Raw genomic sequence first — 20419 nt, 5'->3', positions numbered from 1 at the left:
TTCCACCACCTGTATGGCCATCAGAGTTTGATCCCGTCGCGAAAAAGATAGCACATCGCTAAAATGCCTCGAGGAAAGTGGATGTACGTTGAACTCCGTTACACTACAGTGGCATTCTAGTAACGATTTTAACTTGCTAACCGCGAATGTAGTGACAAGAAGACGGCCCAGCATTTCACGCTGGTCCATCGACCGCAAAATGACCCTCTCATCCACGACGAGCAGGCCCCGGCCATGGTGTTGAACCCGACCCAGCCAAAGCCTGGTTCCTCAAAAGTTAAACATCTCGACGAACTGGCGTCAGAATTCGGCTCTGATGCAGCCGCAATTCGAGCCAACGAAGGCGAGGCTGCTAGCCACGGAGTCTACTTCGACGATACCGAATATGATTATATGCAGCATTTGCGCGATCTCAACTCGGCGTCCAGTGGGGAAGTCGTGTTCATCGAGGCGAACACCAAGAGTAAGGGGAAACAAAAGGAATCGTTAGAAGATGCGCTGAAGAAAATGGATCTGGAGCAAAAATCGGGCGATTTACTTGACGATGAAATGCTGCCCTCAAAGAATCTCACCAGGGTTACCTACCAGGCCCAACAAGACGTCCCCGATTCGATTCGCGGATTTCAGCCGGACATGGACCCTAGATTAAGGGAGGTTCTCGAGGCATTGGATGACGAGGCTTATGTAGACGACGAGGACGACGAGATTTTCAAAAACCTCACAAAAGACGGACAGGAGATCAACGACGATGAATTTGATGGGGCCGACTTTTTCGACGAGGACGCGGATGGCTGGGAGTCGGATGATACCGCCAAGCCCACAAAGGAGTACAAGGAAGAAGTACCGGAGCTCGTTGCAGTGCCAGAGCACCCCGAGGTTGGGCCTTCACAAGACTGGATGGAGGACTTCAAGCAATTCAAAAAGGAACAAAAGTCTGGCAAGCCTCGCGTTGCGCCGTCCCACTCCGAACTCCAGTCCACTTGGACCACCACCACAAACGGCGGTCGAAAGAAGAAGAGAAAGGGTGCTTTGACCGACGCGTCCAACTACTCCATGACATCGTCATCGCTTGTGCGCACAGAACAAATGTCTCTTCTGGACGCCAGATTCGACAAGATTGAGGAGTCGTATCTGGAAGACCCAGAGGACGACATGGCTTCTATTTCCCACGCGTCAACATCTAGCGTTGTCGGACCCACGAGAAGAGACTTTGACGGAATTCTGGACGACTTCCTCGGGAGTTACACGAAACCCGGGAAGAGAACGTCTAAAAAGTCCAAGGCACAGACTGGCTTGGAACAGCTGGAAGAGATACGGAGGGAGTTGGGTCCGCCTCGCATTCGCGGTCGAAATGTGGGAAGATAGACGGCGAGAGTTGGGCAAGTGGATAATGACTTGATGAGATTTTACTAGGGATTAAACAATTGCTGTTTCTAACCTCAGTCACTGTAACCGCGGCCAGCTCGGCCACCCCTTGCCGCCCAATTTCACGTGCTGCGGTAGATTCCACGCCTACCAGCCTGTTCCGGGACACGACATGCTTTCAGCGGTAGAACCAGACCCATCAGGTGTGTCGAACCGTGCCTGTTTTGTTCAGAACTGCCTGCAACGTTCAGAATACGGTCCGGGCACCCACCATCTGTACTACCGTAATGCCGCCATTCAAAACCCCAGAGTCTGCTGTCATGCTCGTCTACCTTGTTCAAGTCCCATTTCATACCTCTTCTCCTCGTCGTCTATCATTATCAAGCTTCCTAGCCAAGGTAAACCACCGCTCACGGCCACGTTTTGCCCTTTCCAGCGTCTACGTTTTAAGGTCTGCATCTTTATCTTTCCAACATAGCCTCAAAGACACCAGCAGTCGACTCAAAACCAGTGATAAATGACAATCCCGCCCTTCAGAGCCTTTACAAGTCTTCGAGTCACGAATCGGCTATCGGCTTCTCCTAGGCAACACCCGCCACTTTGGATACTGGGAGAAGGACACGTACCGGGTATTTCCGCTGGGCTCACAAGTCTTGGATGCCGGCTGCGGAGTCGGACATGTTGCTCTCTACATGGCAAGTCACGGCCTGCGTGTGACTGCTATCGACGTAATGGATCACCACCTTGCCAAAGCGAAGCGTAACGTTGCTCGATCCGGCGATCTTGGTTCTCTCATATCAGTCAAGAAGATGGACTACCATCACCTAGAAACATTACAGTCGGGGAGTTATGACGGAGTCTACACGATGGAAACTCTTGTCCATGCGACAGATCCACTAGAGGTTCTAAAGGGCTTCTACCGCATCCTCCGACTGGGGGGCCACGTCGCCATGCACGAATACGACCACGACTATGAGTCCGACGAAGCCATTGGGAAGACGCTGGCCAAGCTCATGAGGGAGGTTAGTGAGTATGGTGCCATGCCTACGTGGCAGCGCGCCTAGCGTGGCTACTATAAGCAGCTACTTGAAGAAGCTGGCTTTATTGACGTCCAAGAGCATGGCTACTCCGAAAACGTCCGTCCAATGCTGCGCCTGTTTTGGATTTTGGCAGCTATTCCATACTACATCATCGTCTTCCTTCATCTTGAAAAGTAATTTGTCAACGCAATTGGTGCGCGTGGATACTATGCGCAAAAGTACTGGAGGTATGTTGCCATTAGCGCTAAGAAGCCTATAACTGGGGGAGGAAACCCGACAAAGAGCTAATCAGAAGGAGAAATGGCCTGCAGATCTGACGAATTAGTGGCTTTATTTAGGCCTGGAGTGTATTGCTGGCTGTTTACAAGACTTGGTTGTGGTGCATTTGGCGGGCTTTATTGTGAATTTTCTGGCGTTTCTACAAGTCTTTCTCAAACTCTCTACATTCTTCTGCTTTGACCCAATTGCGTCGGGGTAACCGCGCTGCCTACTCATGCAGTCCTCAAGTCCCAAATATTGAAGCACGTCCCAGCGAAAATACGCGACGCACGGCCTGCTTAGATAACAGTACCCTTATTCTGCTTCTTATCCACCCGGTAGTTCTTCCAAATAGCAATAGCGGGAATGCCCAGGGCAAGAATGGCGGTGGCAGAAATGGAGCCGTACCTCTGGCTTTGCCCCCAGGCGTAGTTGATGGCGTCGCGGGTGGGCGAGCCCACGGGGTACGTGACCTGGGTGAGATAGCCGCCGAGGTAGATTTTTTCCACCTGGTCGGCCATGTCTTGGGGCAGCCTGGAGCGAAGGGCCTCCGGGAAGGTGCTCGAGTAAATGGCAACAGAGACGGCGTCGCCAATGGCACCACCAATGCTGGCGAACAGATTGAGAACGGCCAGCATCATGGGGACACCGTCACGGTCGCTGGCGGCCATGACAGCCATGCTGTTGCCAATGACAATGGTGCCGCCGCCAAACGCGATGAAGATCTGGCACATGATGATGTAGCCAATGTCGGCGTCCTGTCCGCGGAAATGAATCATCAGACCGGCGCCGAGAATCATGAGCGGCAGGCCGAAGCAGAGGACAGTCCACTTGAAGTGCTTGGTGTACTTGACCCACAGACCAAAGACGACGCCCCAGAAGCAGGAGCCGACATTGTAGATCTGCGTCATGTAGCCGGTGTCGCTGTAGCTGAGGTTGTACACGACGAGGACGAAGCTGTAAAAGTTGAGGTCCCACGAGTAGAAGCTGAAGTAGGAGAGGGCCGACATGCAACAGGCGCCCAGGACGGTCCTCTGCTTGAACAGCTCCCACCGGATAAAGTGCGTGTGGGCAAACCACTTCTCCCAAGCGGCAAAGACGGGGAAAAGCAGGATTCCGATGGTGACCATGGCGATGAAGGTGGCACTGTCGTACGTGGCGCGGTTGTAGCTGACCAGGCTGAACGGGAGCAGGAAGAGAACAAAGGCAGCCATGAGAATCACGGCGCCGACGACATCGAATTCGCGGACATAGTGGATGACGGACTGCATCACGGTTCGGCCGCTCGGCTGGTGCTTGTAGATGCCCAGGCGCTCAGCCTTCTTCTGGTAGAACTTGAAGACGACGGCCAGGGGAACAAAGACGAAGGGCTGGATAATGGCGAAGCACCCAATGGCCCAGCGCCAGGTGCTGTTCCTCAGAAAAGCCTGGGCGGCCAACGGCCCCGTGAAGGCGGTGCAGATGAAGGGCGTCGACACAAAGGAAAACGCAAAGGCGCGATTCTGCAAGCCTGACGTGTCGGCGACGAAAATGTCCAAGATGAGGTAGATGGCATCGTAGCCAATCCAGTAGAAGACATAGCCGGCGGCGTAACTGTCGGGCCCACCGCTGGATGCCAAGATGATGATGCCAAGCAGATAGACGCCGAAAAAGACAAGGTAGCCCTCGGCACGCCCCCAGATATTGAGCGTCTTGGCGATGGGCAGCTTCAAGACTCCACCGATAATGTTGGAGAGTATAGAGGCCGTGGCGATGGCCGGCGCCGACGCGAAGTCGGCATACGCAGTGGCAGTGACGTTGAAGAGAATGGCTTGCTGGAAGGCCAGCATGAAGAAGCAAAGCCAGATCCTGCGCACAAAGCACCGCGTGAGTCTGTGAAGCTTGACGACGTCACGGACGAAAGGGCTGCTTACCACGCATAGGTGCAGTAGACCGTCTTCTTGGTCCAGACGAGGGCAGCGGCCTCGGCCTTTTGGACACCAAGCTCGGCGCTGGCCGTGACCTCCTGAGGATGCTGTTGGATTTCCCTTTCGTTCTTCTCCTCGAGGCTGGCATTGTCGGAATCGCTGGCGAAGGCCTCCTGGTCGTGGCCGGGCTTCGACTTGTCCTCAGCAGCGTCTACCGATGAAAACAAGCCTGCCTGGCCGGGCGTCCGGGGATCAGCGTTCTTGGTAGTATGCATATTGGCAGCAGAAACTTGTCTCGCAGACGCACACAGCTTTGCTTCCTCTCTGCCTCGCCCAGAACGGCGCGATTGCGAGGGCCCGGGGCGAGTAAATACTCGTAGAGGCCCTGCTGCCAACCCACCACGCATGTAACCTCATCCCGGAAGACTGCAGAGAAATTCTTTCCATCTCCACAGCAGTTAGTGAGTCGTTAGTCGGCCCGTCATGGTCATGCGATTGGCCCGTCGAGGCACTGGCGTCAAAAGAGGATCTGATAAGATGGTGACGCAAGGATCATAAGAGGTAATCTGATTGCGGCCTGCCTGGGAGCAGCTTGGAACCCATCCACCACGTTTTTTGTTGCCGATTCTGCCGATAAATTGCTCTTGGCTCGCCTTTACTCGGGAATAGCGCAGAGACTCGCCTCGTAAAGGCTCTGTCTGGATCCGGCATGAAGCTGTGACTGGGCTAAATGGCCAGAATACCAATAGCGTTGTCGAGAATCGAACCTAAGATTTTACATTTTGCTTTTCTCCAGCCATCTTGGCTTGTCAGCAGCTGGCCCAGCATTTGGCTCTGGCCGGGGTATGCTGGTCATCCTGTGTGATCCCTCTTCAGCTGCGAGCTGTTGGCCTTTCGGGAAATTAGTCACATATCCATACGTAGCGCACTCACAGCAAACGGGACTACCGACCAGTTAAGTGTGATGAAAATAGTTTAGTCGGCTCACTTTTATCTTCCGTGAGCCTTGTGCCTGGACTCCACCCACTTTGATGATGCAAAGGCTAAAAAAGAGGTGGTTGGTGATGTTGAGCTCGATCACGTGACGAGAATTTAGCAGCTTCACAGCTCTCTCTGGTACCGTAGGTAACTACCTAGTAGTTAGTTAGTATGTACGGAGTAGGCAAAGCGGATTCAATTGGTGGCCGACGTAGAGTGAAAACGTCGCGTTGGCAAGTAACCGGAGCTGGCTGAAGCTTCCCGCCTTGCCGCTTTAATTTGATGAGCTATGAGGCCGGCCCAAGGTATCTCATTACTAGGCAGTTAAAAATGAAATACTCTTTTCTCCGTAGGAACTGGTTACTAAAAAAAGTGGCTTATGCTAATCACGTGGAGTATCGTGAGCGCCGTGAAATTTTTGGGTCAAAGAGGTGATATTCAGAGACTCACAGTAGAGCTCGGATTGAGGGTCACGGCAGGGGACTTCAGGTGCTCCAACCGAGTCAAGTATAAAAGGGCACCGGGGTTCAACTTTCAGGGTTTTCACTGTATTTAGCAGAGATCTTCATCTATCGTCAATATCATCAAATTCGTTCAATTGAGGCCTCCAAAAGCCTCCCCAATAACCGCCTTTTCCGCTGTGTAAATCGCTGTTGTATTTCCAACAGAAATGCGCACCAGACATACAATGTTAACATCAAAAGCCTGTCGCAGGCCTCAGCTGGCCGCAGGCGTCCCCCGGCAGACATAAATTACAGAACTAGTAAGGCTTCAATGTTGGCTCCCTCCAGTCCGCTTAGCCTACCCATAGGTTAGTACTTTGTTGACACCAGGGTCTTCTTTACTCTAACAGGTGGCTTTTTTATCTAAAATAGCTTAATATAACCCTACACTCTTGGCCTTATTACTACATACTCTACTGTTGTGTACAAAGAAGTTCAATTTGGCTGCGCGGTAAAAAACAGATTAGCCGGGATTTTGTTCAAGTAGGTGCTTTTGAATTGTCTATCTGAACCTATGAAAGCGACAAGAAACGCAAGCGCGAGCTAACCCTTGAGCTTGCGTAACTGAATTGCCCTACAGTAACTTGAGCGAAATTCATCTGATTAGACAAAATGACGGACTATCTGGCACCAAAGCTCCAGGTTCAGTGTCACCGAAATTGAGGCATGTTCGATATTAGGTATCCCTGATTGAATTTCGGCGTTGGGGGATCCTTTAAATCTTAAATATAAGGTGATACCTCATCCGTCATCCGTCATAAATTATACAAACTCCGAATGAGATCTACAAACCAAGTCAGGTATAATAACTCTACTTACTATTAAGGTTTACACGCTCAGTTTCATCACGGAACCCGAAATATGGCGCGCAAGATTCGGGATTCCGAAGCAGACTGTCACGGGCTATTCTAGAGCTTGTGGGCCATTCTAATGTGTAAGTTGGATTTCATCATTTTGTCCAAGTTGCCGAAGTCCAGTCACATGGTCAGGTGCTCCAACTCGCTGTCTCCTTGTCCTCTGAAACTTCAGACAGACAATTGTACGGCACCCCTATATTGGACAAACAGCGGCTCAGCCTTTCACGTAATTAGGTGTGTAAGGGACCGCAACCGAGGTTCAGGAAATCTAGGCTACTCTTCGTTGTCTGCTGTCAGAGTGGTGGAACGAAGCGAAAAATGAGAAGGCCGTGAGGCTCCTAGCGTGGAAGCCAAGGAACGAGGATGACGCTATTGTCGCTACTGGACAGTCTCCATGGCGGTTAGGCTTGGTAGGAAAGAAGGAGTAGTATTTGTGGAAGTGACTGAGCTGACGGTACGGTACTGATGTGGGATAGATACAGTTGAGATCTGATGTGTTTCTGACGGCCTATATTATGGAATACCTTAGGGTACACGCAATTTATGAAGGAGGCATGGGCGGGTATGCACCAGGGCTGCCTACATGGAAGTCGGCGCAGATAATGACAAGGTTAATGTCTGAGATGCTCCATCCTTTGGCATGGCAGCGGAATGTGAGATCGACCTAGATAGTATCGAGTCCACACGTAGTGTCCATCTGACGAGGACACGGGACCCTGTGAGAACAAGGCTGTCAGGGGACGACTTTTTCTGGGACTTGTGTTTTGATATCGAGAGCACGCTCCAGAAATAGAGTAGCCAAGCTGCCTCGCCGCTACAATTACAAGCCAGGGGTTGTAGGCACCTTCCAGCAGCTTAATCTTCTAGCTAGCCTCACACATTTATTCTCACAATAACATTGTCAAGCAGCGCCGCAAGCAGTAGCCCGCGGCAGACGGTTTCTGGCAGGGCAGCTTTGCTTACACAATTACACCTACGGCAAGGGCTCGCGTTGGCATCGGACCTAGCACTAGCCAGGTGAAAGACATGCCGCGGCCTGGAGGACATCTACAGGACTGCGGATTCCTCAAGTGAGGAACCTCTTCTTGAACTGCTAGGCATAGATGGTGGATCGACCAGAATCCATCAGTGAATTCAGAGCCTGCAGCAAATAGCGCATATCTGCGGAATCCAAATATACTCAGCTAAGACACCGGCCTTATCCTCCGTCGGGCTAGATCCAAATTCCACATTGCATTTGAGGTCAACGTCTAGACCCGCCTCCATGAGGCGTCATCATCCGTCGAGGACTTAAAGAGTAGCGTATGGCCTGAAGCGCACCCCAACACAACCCTATGTCTCTCCACATGTGAGCAGACGGGTGCGTACTAGGCTGGGATGAAGATAAATTTCTTGTTCTTCCATATAATATACCAGCTCTTGTCATCGTCGCTGTAGCTGGTGCCGTACGGATGTCGCGGTGGTGCCAATGACCGTGGCTGCCGTGTTTCGGGCTCGACAGGTGGGTGACCTGAAGGAGAGGCCCCCGGGCTGCATATGAGAGGCAGAGCGCCGTACACGTTCATCACGTAGTCGGTGGACATGCCATCGAACCACAGTGTCTGCAAGCACGGCTTCGCGGTCTTCATTGGTGGTCCCTCGAACTTCCCCGTCTGCACATCCGATATCCGCACCCCATAGCGGCCCCCATATTCGTCTGACAAGAGAATCCTGCCTCGAGTCTGGGTGAAAGAGGACGGCACCAAAGCAAGCGGGGTTTGAGTCCATTTTAATCTCTTCTTTCCATGTTGAGGAGCCCGACTCGCGCTCCCAGACCTGCACCGTGTCTCCGCAGGAGGCGAGGTACCGCCCATCGGAGGAGAAAGCGACGGCCCGGGCGTAGCCTTTGTGATTTCGCAGGATCTCCGGGAGGTCGCCCTCTCTGCTTTACAAGTCTCAGACGCGGACAGTGGAGTCGTCTGACGCTGATGCTATGAATTGCCCGTCTGGCTTGAACAGTGCACACCGAACCCCGGCCTCGTGGCCGGAAAACGAGCGCCATAACTTCCCACTAGCTACGTGATAGACCCGGACGGCTGCATCGTCGGAAACAGACGCTATTTTCCCTGTCCATCGTGCGAGAAGCCGATCGAGTTCACCCTGTCGTGGTGTCCCATGCGCTCGGCCCTGCGCAGTCGCTTGCCTGTCTCGCCGTCCCAAAGGTGGATAGTGCCGTCCGTCATGGCAGACGCCACGAAGCGGCCGTCGAGGAAGACAGTTAGTGCACAGATGCGGTGGGCATGGGGTGGGAAACTGTCTGCGGCTTTCTCTGCTTCGTCGACGCTTGTCCGTTCCCCGAGCTCGTCGTACCAGAGCTGGATCGTGGAACCCTGGGAGCACGAAGCCAAATACGGACCCCGTGGCGAGAAAGCGACCAATATTACGCAATCCGTGTGCCCACGAAGCTTCTGGGTGACCTCCCCCTTCTTGTAATCCCATACGACAATGATGCAACTGCTACTGGCTGTTGCCAGTCGAGAACCATCGTGCGAGAACGCAAGAGATAAAACATAGTCGCCGGACCATGATAGCTTTCGAATCTCATCGCCTGTTTTGGCATCCCAAACTCGGATAGTTTTGTCGCTTGAGCCAGAGGCGATGCGATGGCCTATAGGGAAGAAGGCAACGCAACGGATGGCCTCCTCGTGGCCTTCGAGGGTTTGGAGGAGCGCGCAAGTGTACCCATTCCAAATTTTTGTCATCTCCGCCCGACACTAAGAATGTCCCGCCAGGCGAGAACACAACGTTCCTAATATAGTTTACGTGTGCTTTGAACTTCAGAAGCTCAGGTTTATCCGCACTGAGATCCCAGACATACAAGCTTCGAACAGAGGCCACCACGAGCTTTTTGCCATCCGGCGTGAAGCTGACGGCATTCACGTGCCCTGAATGGCCAGAGAGGATTCCGTCGGGGCGCCCGGTTATGGCATCCCAGGGCCTCGGGGTTGAGTCGGCCCTCCCGATGCCACAAGACCAGTGCGAGAGAAGGCCAGGCAGGATACCGGCCGCAGAGAGTATGCTGTGCCCTCCCTGCCTGGGCGTCCCAGATGCGGACCGTCATGTCATCCGAGCAGGAGGCCAACGTCGTCGACTTTAACTCGACTTTGGCCCGAGAGACACTTGCGGCTTCCGTGCTGGGTGCCATGCCAGACAAGCTGCCAAAAACGCCTCGGTTACTGTCATGTCCATCAAGATGGGGTGCCTCTTATTGGCCCTGTTTGGCATGTTGGCTACTCTTGGAAAGGGAACTTGAGCTTCATCTTGTCTTTGATGATTTTGTCGTTCAACGACGAGGATTAGAACGTTGACCAGAAATCCTATTGCGTGAATACTTGAAGGATGGATGTGAGAGACGGACGCTATATCCTGTGGGAGATGGAGACGGCCGCAGAAGGCCCAAGGCTGCCCGATGGGCAGACGATGGTGTGCTCGCCTGCTCCCATGTCCGCCCGCACATGTATACAGGCAGCAATGACAGCGGTTCGTAGCAAAAGGATTGATTAGAGGTCCAAGTTCTTCTTTGTGAGGCTGCCACCCCAGAAACTAGCCATCACAGCCACACCTGCCCCAATCGGGGAGGAGCGACTCACGGCCCCAACCTGCCAGCGGCACAACCGCAGGCGGGTACCTGCCGGTCGAGGTGCTTGCACAATGGCCATGAAGGGGCTAAGGTCCTCAAGCTTGCATATCAGTACTAATTCTAGAGTATCAATGATACGCTGCAGGTATGGACTATGTCATGGATACCTTCCACTAGTCGAAATTAAAGCCAGAACTTGGGGTAGAAAATGTCACATCTAGAGAATTAGTCTTACCTTTCAATCTTTGAGGGATGTTTCAAATCTTCTAGATTCCTATCATTAGGCTTCATCATGAGGCGACTCTGACGAGAAGGTCGAGGAGACGAGCGGGTACGGCAGCACAGCGAGCTTTGGTGAGTTTTGTAAGGTCGACTAGATGTCAGCGTCAAGAAGAGCAGGCAGCGCAGGAAGCGCACCCTTACCCGCGAGCACTTTAACCAGGGCCCGACGGACCGGCTTATTGACGAAAGACGTCCGCGTCTACGACGTCGAGTGGTTTAGACGAGTGCGGTGCTAATATAATGAAGAAAATAGATAAGAATAAACAGGGAGATCTGGCCGTGAAGGGCAAGTTGCTGGATCTGAATCAGGATGCATTACTAGGCCTTGACCCAGTACAGCCTCTGGCTCTAAAAACCTAACCCTCTCAATTAAATAGAAATTTGGAATTTTATTACTGGCTGTTTTCTCAATGCACTTAGCATAAAACATAATAAATTAGTGGCGAAGTTATAGCTTTATCAAAAGCTAAAGATTTAAATTTCAGCCCCGTACCTTCTGACCCCTAGCGTACTCAACGCAGCTTGCTGCGAACCTCCAGTTAACAGCACATAGTGTCACGTGAGTCAAGCTGTGGTGGGTTCTTCGAAGATCAACCTGGAGCCTCTGAATAGCTTCTCCGCGACATCAAGACTAAACATCTGCCTGCGCGCCCGAACTGCCTTCAACATCCGCGTCCGGGCGCCCGAGAGTCTCCCTCGATGTGCAAGCCGACACCATAGGTGCATGCGACGTTCGTTGCATCGTCGAACCAAATGTTTTCGTCTCTCGCCCAAGGGACGCGTAGTTCGGCGCCAGTGGTCAACCCTTTCGCCCCAACCCCGAACACGGGCGGGAAGAATCCATTCAGCACCGATGTTGCAGCCGGCTCAACGAAAGACGAGCGCAGAGCGAGACCTAATCCGTTTCAAACGACTGACAGCAACCTGAGTGATGGCGGTGCTAAGCAACAAGCCAGACGCAGTCCATTTGATACCGGCGGGAAAAAGCCCAAAGGCAAAGGCAGATCCCGCCAACATAAAGCAGAAAATCAGAATGGATTACTTCAGCCACCACAGCCAGATGGCCAAGACTCGCGAGCCACGTCGCCTTCGAGCGCTTTATCTGACGAAATGAGCGATGAACCTGTTCCCGTCATTCCGTACAACTCGACAGATGCTCTGGCCCGGAAGGTCTATGACCGGCTATGCAAAGATGGCATTGGCCCACCTTCTTGGCCGTCGCAGCCAGGAAATCCGAAAAATAAACAAGCAATGGCGAAATTCCGCGAGCAGTATGAAACGTATCGCAAAAGGGTCAGAGCGTCTCTGACCAAGGCCGGGTTGATCGATGACCCCGAGAAACGAAAAGCGCTGAGCGATGCCATCGAATTCAAGGGTATCTGCGAAGATATGTGTCCAGAGTTCGAGAAGATTACGAGGATTACAGAGCTGGACGTGGTCCAACCAGAGAAGGATCCCCGGACTTCATATGCCGACACGACCAAAATGGTGAAGAAGCTGGCTCGGTCAGCCGCTGGTCAAGAAGCTCCCCTTCCCATGGACGTCCGCTCTGTTCCGGCCCTGCGCCGGACTTTGGATTATCTTCTAGACGAGCTGCTGCGGAATGATGAAAACTTAGCAGCAGTGCACGGCTTTCTCTGGGATCGCACGCGCGCCATTCGCCGGGATTTTTCGTTTTTCTCGTCGCTTACGCCTGAGGAGATAAAAACCCAGGTATACGTGTTGGAGAATATTTCAAGATTTCATGTCACATCCTTGCATTTACTATCACAGGCAGGCAAGGCACCCGAGGATTTCGTCCAACAACAAGAGCTGGAGCAGCTTGGCAAAGCCCTCTTATCACTTAGAGACGTTTACGATGACTGCAACGAACAAGGGATTGAATGCGAGAACGAACCAGAATTTCGAGCATACTATCTGGTTTTCCACGCGCGCGACCCGAGCATCCTAGAAACCCTCCAACGACAGTGGAAGTCAGCTCTTTGGCGCGACTCAGACGAGGTCAGAACCGCAGTCTCATTGGTCGAAGCACTCCAAGATACGCACGATTTCCATGGACCGCTAAAAGATGGACCTTCACTAGCCGCCTCGGCAGCCTCACAAGCATATTTCCGGATTGTTCGAGATCCAAAGGTCTCGTATACCATGGCATGCTTTGCGGAATGCCACTTTCCTCAGCTCCGAAGATCAATATTGCAAACCATCAAGCGCGCACTTGCGAGACCAAAGGACTCGGCTAAGGATGTAACGGCAGCAGCACTTAACAAGTTTCTGCAATTCGACACCGTGGAGCAGGCTATCGACTTTGCCGAACTCCATAACTTGGAATTCGTTCAAGATCCCGACAGGCCGTTTGACATTGAACGGAAGATTTTGATTCTCGACAGCAAACAGCCGCTTCCTCACCGCCGGTTGCAGCATCAGTTTTCGCAGGCGTTGGTGGAACGAAAACGAGGCCCAGTACCACTTCCTGAAGTGATACATCGCACTGTTTTTGAAGATCCCAATGCTGCAGTCAAATTCAATGGGCTGGGGACTGAGGGTAGTCTTTTTGTACAGGACGACGAACCCCAGTCACAAGCGAAACCAAATATTGGCGGGTTCGGGCTCACAACGGGTGTTGCACCTGCAGCTACATCCACAGCCTCGCCATTTGGACGGATTGGGGCGACTCCCAATGCTCAACAAGGTCTGATTTTTCATTCACCACGGAGAAGTTGCACGCCTAAAAGTACATTACTAACAGAAAATTGTCAGCCTCGACCCCGTTTGGCGCTTTTGATAATTCGCAGTCTAATACTACCAAAAATCCCTTTGCTCCGGTGTCGACGCCTCGAGCTGGTACCCAATCCAATCCCTTTGCAACCAGCGGGTCAACACCTGCACTGTTTGCATCAAAGACCAATGGCGATGGGGATAAAGCCCAACCCGTGTTTGGAAATGGTGCTACTACGAACCCATTCGCACCAGCATCACCAGCCATTGATAAGCCTGCAATAGTAGGAAGCAAACCAAGTTTCCCATCCACGGCACCAAACCCGCTTTTGTCAAACAGTAGTGCCGGCACTCAAGGCGTCAATCCTTTCTCTTCTGGGCTGCTGGATGTGCCGAAACCAATACAAGATGCTACCAAGCCGACACCAGTGTCCTCTATGCCGCCTCCTCCGCTCCCACAGCCCAAAGCATTGCCTAGTACGCCAGACGGTGTCAAACAAAATTTCGATTCCTCAGCTTCATCACAAGCAAAGCCAGCCACTTTTGGGGTTGGCGGCTTCCAATCCAGTCTGTCTTTTGAGAACCAGGGTTCGGGCAATGCCGTTACCAAGGCTTCAGATGGCACTCCAGATACCGCGAAACAACCCAACACTCCGGGGTCGCAAACATCGTCAACGACTGGCCTTGGCGGAGCTTTGTCGCCGGCAATTTCGACTCTGACAGCTGACAAGCCTCCTTTTCCTGCCTCGAAATCATCGTCAAGCGCGTCCGGCCCAACCGTACCCAGTGGCGTGCTTCATGTGCCGTCCCCATCCGGAGAACCTGGCGAGAAACCCGTACCTTTTCCGAGCAGTGCGGAGTCGAGAGCTCCAGCTGTGGCTACGCCACCCAAACCTGCTGAGAAACCCCGAGACCTGCTTGGCGACTTTACAAGGTGGTTTGTTATGGGCGACAATGGCTTACTCGATCAATTTCAAGTGTACATGGTTGATAAATTTGCTAGAGAGACATTTGATAAATTCCAACAGGAATTGGAAGAAAACCGAAGAAGGGAAGAGGAGGAAGCCATAAACAAGGAAGTTGGGCAATTCCGGACATATAATCTTTCTCTCAAATACTTTTACCGCTGGAGGCATAATGCGAGAGAGAAGCGTCTGAGTGCTCTTAGGCGAAGTGGTCGAGACCAACTTCGAGCGTTCTACGCGTCGCAACATGCTGCTGAGAGATGGGCTCGGAAAGAGGCGTCCAAGAAAGCTGCCAAGCAACGAGCGGAACTTGCCAAAGTCAATCATGCCGAAGAATTCATGGACATGTTGAAGCAAAAGGACGTGAGCAGACGGAAAGCTCGCGAGGCGCTTCTCTCCAGCGGGGTATTATCCGGCATGGGCAATGAGCATGACGCCGTCGACTCGATTGTGAGGAAAGAGTTTAGGTCTAGGACGAACTCTGTGTCTACGAGTTGCCAATCGCGAGAATCATCGCCCAACTCGAGCAGGAAGCTAGGCGGAAAGACCAAGGCATTGCGCGACCTCTACCTGGCCAAACCCGGTCGGTTCCGCCGCTCTCTGCCCTCCATATCCTCCAGGGAGAGTGAGGCCCCCGATCGTTCTAGGTCGACAAGCAACGCGTCGGCTCGGTGGAGGCTCAAAGCTATGGGCATTGTGCAGCTGCCTGATGGCACTGCCGTGCCCGAGTCCATGGCGCACGACATGATGGAACGGCCTGGCCACTACTCCAGCCTGGCATTCGGATCGACTATCAGAGACAATTCGGATCGACGGGCTTCTGTGAGCGGGGGTGCGCAAAATCTTGAAATGTCCCGACTTGACAACATGGATGACGGATCAGCAACGAATAAGAGAAAGAGGTCATCTGAGGAGGACGTGAGTGTGGCCGAGAAGGAGGACGTCACAGCGCGTAGCAAGCATAAGCGAATCATGAGCGAGGCGGAGAAGCTCACAAGCGAACTCAAGGCAATACGGCAAGAATTGGAACAAGGACGGGAATGGTTCAGGTCTCAGAACGAGCGTCTACGGAGTGAATCGCGCGCCGAGTCTTGGTTCGACGACAGCATCTAATTTGGCGTTGGGAGGAGGATCATTTGTTTCAAATTATCTCCATGGGGAGCAAAACACGGAAAATGGGAAAAATTCAATATCACGTTTCTTTCTTTTTTTTTTTTTTCACCCGGGCATCAATGACACGTTACCTGTCTATATTTTCTGTTGGCCGTCAAGGTCAGATACCCATAGAGTTGGATGACTTCTTGCCCCCATTGTCACCCGGGAGGTGTGTCAACCCATGTTCTTTTGATTTGGGGCCATTTACATGTCGTCATTTGTCTTTGTTCTTTTGTATAAGCGGGCATGAATGATTGTAGTACTAGTTCCACGGTCCGGAGGGGGGCAGAACCACGATGATAATGAAGTTTGTTTACGTCACGGCGTGGCGGCTTTGGCTTTACATTGGTTTTTATATTGGTGACTGACGTGACATGGAAACAAGGCGACAGCCGTTGCCGCTGGGTGTTGTCTAATTACCTCAGTGGGGAAATTACTCTTTGCTAGAAAGAAAAATACATGAATTCAAGCACACCTTCAACTTGCTACCTCGTCGGCGGCGGGTCAAAAGTGGTCTGAATCTTGGTAACGTGCACAGGGGAGCCGGGCGGCCTCCTCGCCGCGTTCCTCTCGCTATTACTCTGGAAGTGGCCGGCAAAGGATGGCGGCGAAAACGCCTTTCCGGGGCCGAGCAGCGGCGCGCTGGACCGCGGCGTGGCGTCGTCGGGCGACGAGCCGCCGGCGGTGAGGGGGCTCGCGTACGCCGGCTCCGGGGGCGGCACGGCGGTGGCGATGTTGAGGGGGCCGACGGCCGGCCACGCGCACGGCGCGGACCGCGCGACGGGGCTCATGCTCACGGCCGACGCGTCCCGCGAGCCGGGCCTCTTCTCGAAGAAGCGCTCGTCGTCGTAGTCGTCGTCCTGGTACGCCGCCGCGGGGCCCGCCGCCGTCCGGCAGCGGAACGAGAGCGTGCGCCGCGCCCGGCTGCGCCTGTCCTGCCGCTTGCGCAGCTGCATGTAGGCGCAGCCGGAGAGCAGCGAGAGCGCGACGACGCCCGCGACGGCGACGCCCACGACGGCCGGGGTCGACAGCGCGGCGCTGGGGCCCGGCGGCGGGGGCTGCGCCACGGCGACGGCGTGCCGCGTGAAGACGGTGTCGTTGACGCCCACGAGCAGCGACGCCGGCGGCCGCTGGAGACAGGCTGCTTCGAGGGCGACCAGGACTGGCCGGGTTAGCATCTCTTCTCTCTCTTGTGGAGAAACGGGCTTCTTTACAGTTTGACAGGTAGGCGTGCTGCCCGTCTGCTCGCACGCACTGCCGGCAGCTCTCAAAGTACATGCCCGCCGCGGCGCCGGCATCCACGTCGCAGTATCCAAAGGCCGGCACGGCACCCGGCCTCGTCATGTCGCGCTTCAGGGCGTCGGCCAGCGCGCCGCACGACTCGGGCGTCGCGCAGGGGCTCGGCGTCCCCGTGGCATTGGGGTACCCCAAGACGCAGTAGTCGACGGCGTACCGGAGATTATCTAGTGTTTTCTTTTAGCACATCAGCGCACGGCGGGACTTTACAAACGGTCAAGTCCAAGAGGCGTACATAGAAACCAGGCCTGGTCGCCCTCGCTGCCCTGCGTGTAGGTGCTGCCCTGCAAGCACCCCAGGCAGTCCTTCAACCTGCGCCCCGTGGCATCGCCGTCGAACTGCCCGTCGGCGCAGACAATGTCCCCCGCGCGCGTGCTGGACGAGTCGGGGTCCGAGGCGTCCAGCCCGGCCGCGTCGATGCACGCCGGCGAACACGGCGAATTGGGCGTCACCTGGAGGGCCGCGACGGGCGCCGCGAGCCGGAGGACGAGGAGGATGAGGCGCGTTCTCGAGGCCATGATGTTTTCTTTCTTGGGTGGTGGTTAAGCAGCGGTCAAGACGGGATATTTCGCCCACCCGGCCGGACGCTCTTTGTTCTTTGACCGCGGGAATCCGGGAGTGCTCATCAAGTTTTCCAGACGGGAGATCGCCAACCAGCCTCCTCTCTCGCTCGACGCTTCATACACGTCTGTACGACAACAGAGGGCCTCGGACGGGAGAAGATGCAGATACCAACAGGTTGCACACACAGCAGCACGCATGCAATATCTACCCCGTCACAACGCAGCGTCGCACGCCAGCCCCCCGCACGCAGGGCCATCACACGCAGAGGGCACGACGGCACTCATCACCCCCAATCACCAATACTGTTTGGGGGGGACGGGCGAGAAATGGCGAGAAAAGCAGCCCTTTGTTGCGTCGCCGAATCAGAGGCGCAGGATGCCAGGGGGCGCGTGCTGTGCGTCCCAGCCGGGCGCTTAAAAAAAATGTGACGTCGCATTCGGATTTTTTCGCCTTGCCAGGAGGAATGAGAAGAAAGAAAAACCTCCGAGAAACGCGCCATGCGGCCGAGTGGTCGCCAATCCGGGCGCCGTTTCCGAACATCACACTTTGCTTGGGGGACATGATCAGGCGTGAATTAGAAACACGGCCGGTGCACGACATTCGCTTGGCAATAGTTCCTAAATGAAGCGGGGAGCCCGTCTCGATATGCTGTACACGTCCCTCGGTGTACATATCCCGAGAAAGATACGGCGTCACAATCGATATACACTGGCGGTTAATTTACGTAGTCGTATTGAGTTTCTCAGCTACGCCTCCCAAGACATTTTATGCCAAACGCCGTGTGCCTAACGTCACAAGAATATGGTACAGCGAGACCGTCCACATATCAACAAAAGTAACAAAGAACAAAACTCCCTTTCCCCTGGCCTCACCGACAGTCCAAACTGCCGGGGTGCCACTTAGTCGCTGTCATCGTCCGATCCGGCCTCTCCCTTCGCCGCCTTCTTGGCAGCCTTGGCCGCCTTCTTCTCAGCCTTTCTTCGCTTTCGCTCCGCCTTCTCGTCAGGGGTCTCGCCCTCGTGCTTCTTTCGCTTCTTCTTCTCGCCGTCGTCGGCAGCAGGCGTAGAAATCTCCATCTTGGTCTCCTCGACCCTCTTCACAGGCGTAGGCGGCGGAGCGGCGGCGGCGGCGGCAGCAGCAGCAGCAGTGGAAGCATCAGCCGCGCTGTAGTCCTTGTACTCCGAGGTCCACTTGGCAGGCGTGCTGTCGTTGGGACGGCCAAACTTGTCCAGCTTTCCATCAGCCTTGAGCTTCTTCTTCTCCTGGGCGACAGGGCCGAGACCCCAGCGTCGAGGGTACAAGTCGCGCTCCATGATGCAACGCTTGACCTTGGCAACCACACCGTGGTCGCAGGTAGACATCTCAACAGTAGACATTTGAGCAATACCAATCGCAATAGCCTCGCCCTTGGTGGTCATGAGGACAACCTCTTCATGGTGCTCAATACCGGACTCTGTACCCATGGATTAGCCCGTTGTTCTGAACCATTGCATACGTAAAAGTTACATACCATATCTCAGGAGACCGGGAAGCATGAGCTTAGCACCGTAGCACACAGCATTGACAGCACTGTCCTTGACAACAAGTCGCTTGTAGCCAGTCAAGAGGGTCTCAAGAGGAGCGATGACCCGGCGCAGGTAGGATTCGTCACGAGTGTTGTCCATGGTCCACTGGGCATCTAGCACGTCATGAAGAGTAACCAGGTGCTTGTTCTCATCCATCGCACCGCTGCGAACACGGCGCAGCTCCTGCATGTGCGCGCCAACGCCGAGAAGCAAACCGAGGTGCACGCAAAGAGTTCGAATATAAGTACCGGCCTCGCAGCTGACCCAGAAGACACCCAGGTGGCGGTCATTGTCAAACTCGATAAGCTTGCTCTCGTAAATGGTTCGGACACGGAGCTGACGCTTGACAGCAGAGATCAGGGGAGGACGCTGGAACAAAGCACCGGTGAGGGTTTCGAGAGCGCGGGCGAGCTGGGCCTGACCGCCAGGCAGCTTGTCGTGGAGGCGAATGACGCAGACGTATTCCTTTCCGGCACCCTGCTGGGACTTGACCAGCCGAGTAGCGCGGTCAATGCAGACAATCAAGCAGCCAGTGACCTTGGGGTCGAGGGTACCGCTGTGGCCAGTCTTTTCAACGCTATTGCATCAGTTAGCGAGAATGCCTTCCGCCATTTCAACATTTTCGAATTTTTTTTTTTAAAAAAAAAGGGCCCACGAACCGAAGAATACGCTTGACCCAAGAGACAGCTTCGTGACTGGAAGGGTTGGAAGGCTTGTCGAGATTAATGACACCAGAGCTGACATAAGACTTGATGTCTCGCTTCAACGGAGAGCAGCCATTGGGGATCGGTGTGAAGTGGCCGGTTCGGACAAGCACTGCAGGCACACGATGTCAGTCAATCTGTCCATCTCTCACATGCTCAATTGATTCCACCCAGAGCAAGAAACCAATTGACCATTTCCCAGGACGCGTTGGCACTCACGCTTGTCGTAGTTCTTGAGGAGCAAAGGCCACGAGCTCGTGTCCACGGCAGGTGTCACGGCCTGGGGCTTGATGGTGTGCTCCTCCACCACCTTTTGGCTTTTGACAACTTCCTTCGTCATTTTAACTGATAATGTAACCGGGGTCCTGCAGCCGGCGTATAATGCACACTCGTATGGGGGTGGCTCGACGAGGGCGTGCTTGCAGGTTCGTGGTGATGTTTTGCACCGAGTGCCAGTGGCGGTTTGAAAAGCTTCCAATTTTTTTTTTCTCTTTTCCCTTTTGCTTGTGGGGACGTTGAGCCTTGCTGACGTGTGGCTGAAAGAACAAGCTAGTCGCTTTTGGGGCTGGGGCTTGTGCAAGCCACAACACTAGCCACATTCATCAACTCCCGCCAGGCGCAGGCAAGAAACGTTTTGTCGCGACTT

At 54.0% G+C, this 20419-nt stretch overlaps 7 protein-coding genes across 8 annotated transcripts; 3 read left to right on the top strand and 4 right to left on the bottom strand.

The window, feature by feature from the left end:
• The first annotated feature begins 15 nt into the window (after positions 1–15).
• Positions 16–1472, top strand: LTV1_1 (Protein ltv1). The gene is made up of 2 exons (XM_066120348.1): positions 16–83; positions 153–1472. The coding sequence occupies exons 1-2, from the start codon at positions 64–66 to the stop codon at positions 1363–1365; spliced, it is 1233 nt and encodes a 410-aa protein (XP_065974635.1). The 5' UTR covers positions 16–63; the 3' UTR covers positions 1366–1472.
• Positions 1473–2096: 624 nt separating this feature from the next.
• On the top strand, positions 2097–2429 carry J3458_013280 (uncharacterized protein; the record flags this gene model as incomplete). Its single annotated transcript, XM_066120347.1, has 1 exon — positions 2097–2429. One exon carries the CDS (start codon positions 2097–2099, stop codon positions 2427–2429), a length of 333 nt encoding a protein of 110 aa, XP_065974634.1.
• A 135-nt stretch (positions 2430–2564) lies between these two features.
• On the bottom strand, positions 2565–5012 carry SIT2_1 (Siderochrome iron transporter 2). Of its 2 annotated transcripts, XM_007808910.2 has the most exons (2): positions 4577–5012; positions 2565–4511 (listed from the first exon to the last, which is right to left on the bottom strand). In XM_007808910.2, the coding sequence occupies exons 1-2, from the start codon at positions 4975–4977 to the stop codon at positions 2963–2965; spliced, it is 1950 nt and encodes a 649-aa protein (XP_007807101.2). In that variant the 5' UTR covers positions 4978–5012; the 3' UTR covers positions 2565–2962. The 2 variants fall into 2 exon arrangements, with proteins under 2 accessions (XP_007807101.2, XP_065974633.1); XM_066120346.1 differs by having other exon boundaries at positions 2565–4966.
• A 3992-nt stretch (positions 5013–9004) lies between these two features.
• J3458_013278 (uncharacterized protein) lies at positions 9005–9786 on the bottom strand (the record flags this gene model as incomplete). The annotated part of the gene is made up of 1 exon (XM_066120345.1): positions 9005–9786. Exon 1 carries the CDS (start codon positions 9647–9649, stop codon positions 9005–9007), a length of 645 nt encoding a protein of 214 aa, XP_065974632.1. The 5' UTR covers positions 9650–9786.
• A 1661-nt stretch (positions 9787–11447) lies between these two features.
• SAC3_1 (actin cytoskeleton and mitosis protein) lies at positions 11448–16339 on the top strand. The gene is made up of 2 exons (XM_066120344.1): positions 11448–13498; positions 13567–16339. Exons 1-2 carry the CDS (start codon positions 11563–11565, stop codon positions 15600–15602), a joined length of 3972 nt encoding a protein of 1323 aa, XP_065974631.1. The 5' UTR covers positions 11448–11562; the 3' UTR covers positions 15603–16339.
• On the bottom strand, positions 16130–17713 carry J3458_013276 (uncharacterized protein; the record flags this gene model as incomplete). The annotated part of the gene is made up of 3 exons (XM_066120343.1): positions 17176–17713; positions 16859–17107; positions 16130–16806 (listed from the first exon to the last, which is right to left on the bottom strand). The coding sequence occupies exons 1-3, from the start codon at positions 17456–17458 to the stop codon at positions 16130–16132; spliced, it is 1209 nt and encodes a 402-aa protein (XP_065974630.1). The 5' UTR covers positions 17459–17713.
• A 482-nt stretch (positions 17714–18195) lies between these two features.
• CBF5_1 (centromere/microtubule-binding protein cbf5) lies at positions 18196–20225 on the bottom strand. The gene is made up of 4 exons (XM_007808907.2): positions 19993–20225; positions 19729–19885; positions 19015–19646; positions 18196–18957 (listed from the first exon to the last, which is right to left on the bottom strand). Exons 1-4 carry the CDS (start codon positions 20111–20113, stop codon positions 18404–18406), a joined length of 1464 nt encoding a protein of 487 aa, XP_007807098.2. The 5' UTR covers positions 20114–20225; the 3' UTR covers positions 18196–18403.
• Positions 20226–20419: the final 194 nt, after the last annotated feature.

Source organism: Metarhizium acridum, assembly GCF_019434415.1.
Source record: "Metarhizium acridum strain ARSEF 324 chromosome Unknown scaffold_276, whole genome shotgun sequence".
NCBI classification, from domain to species: domain Eukaryota; kingdom Fungi; phylum Ascomycota; class Sordariomycetes; order Hypocreales; family Clavicipitaceae; genus Metarhizium; species Metarhizium acridum.
This window is presented reverse-complemented; position numbering and strand designations above follow the sequence as displayed.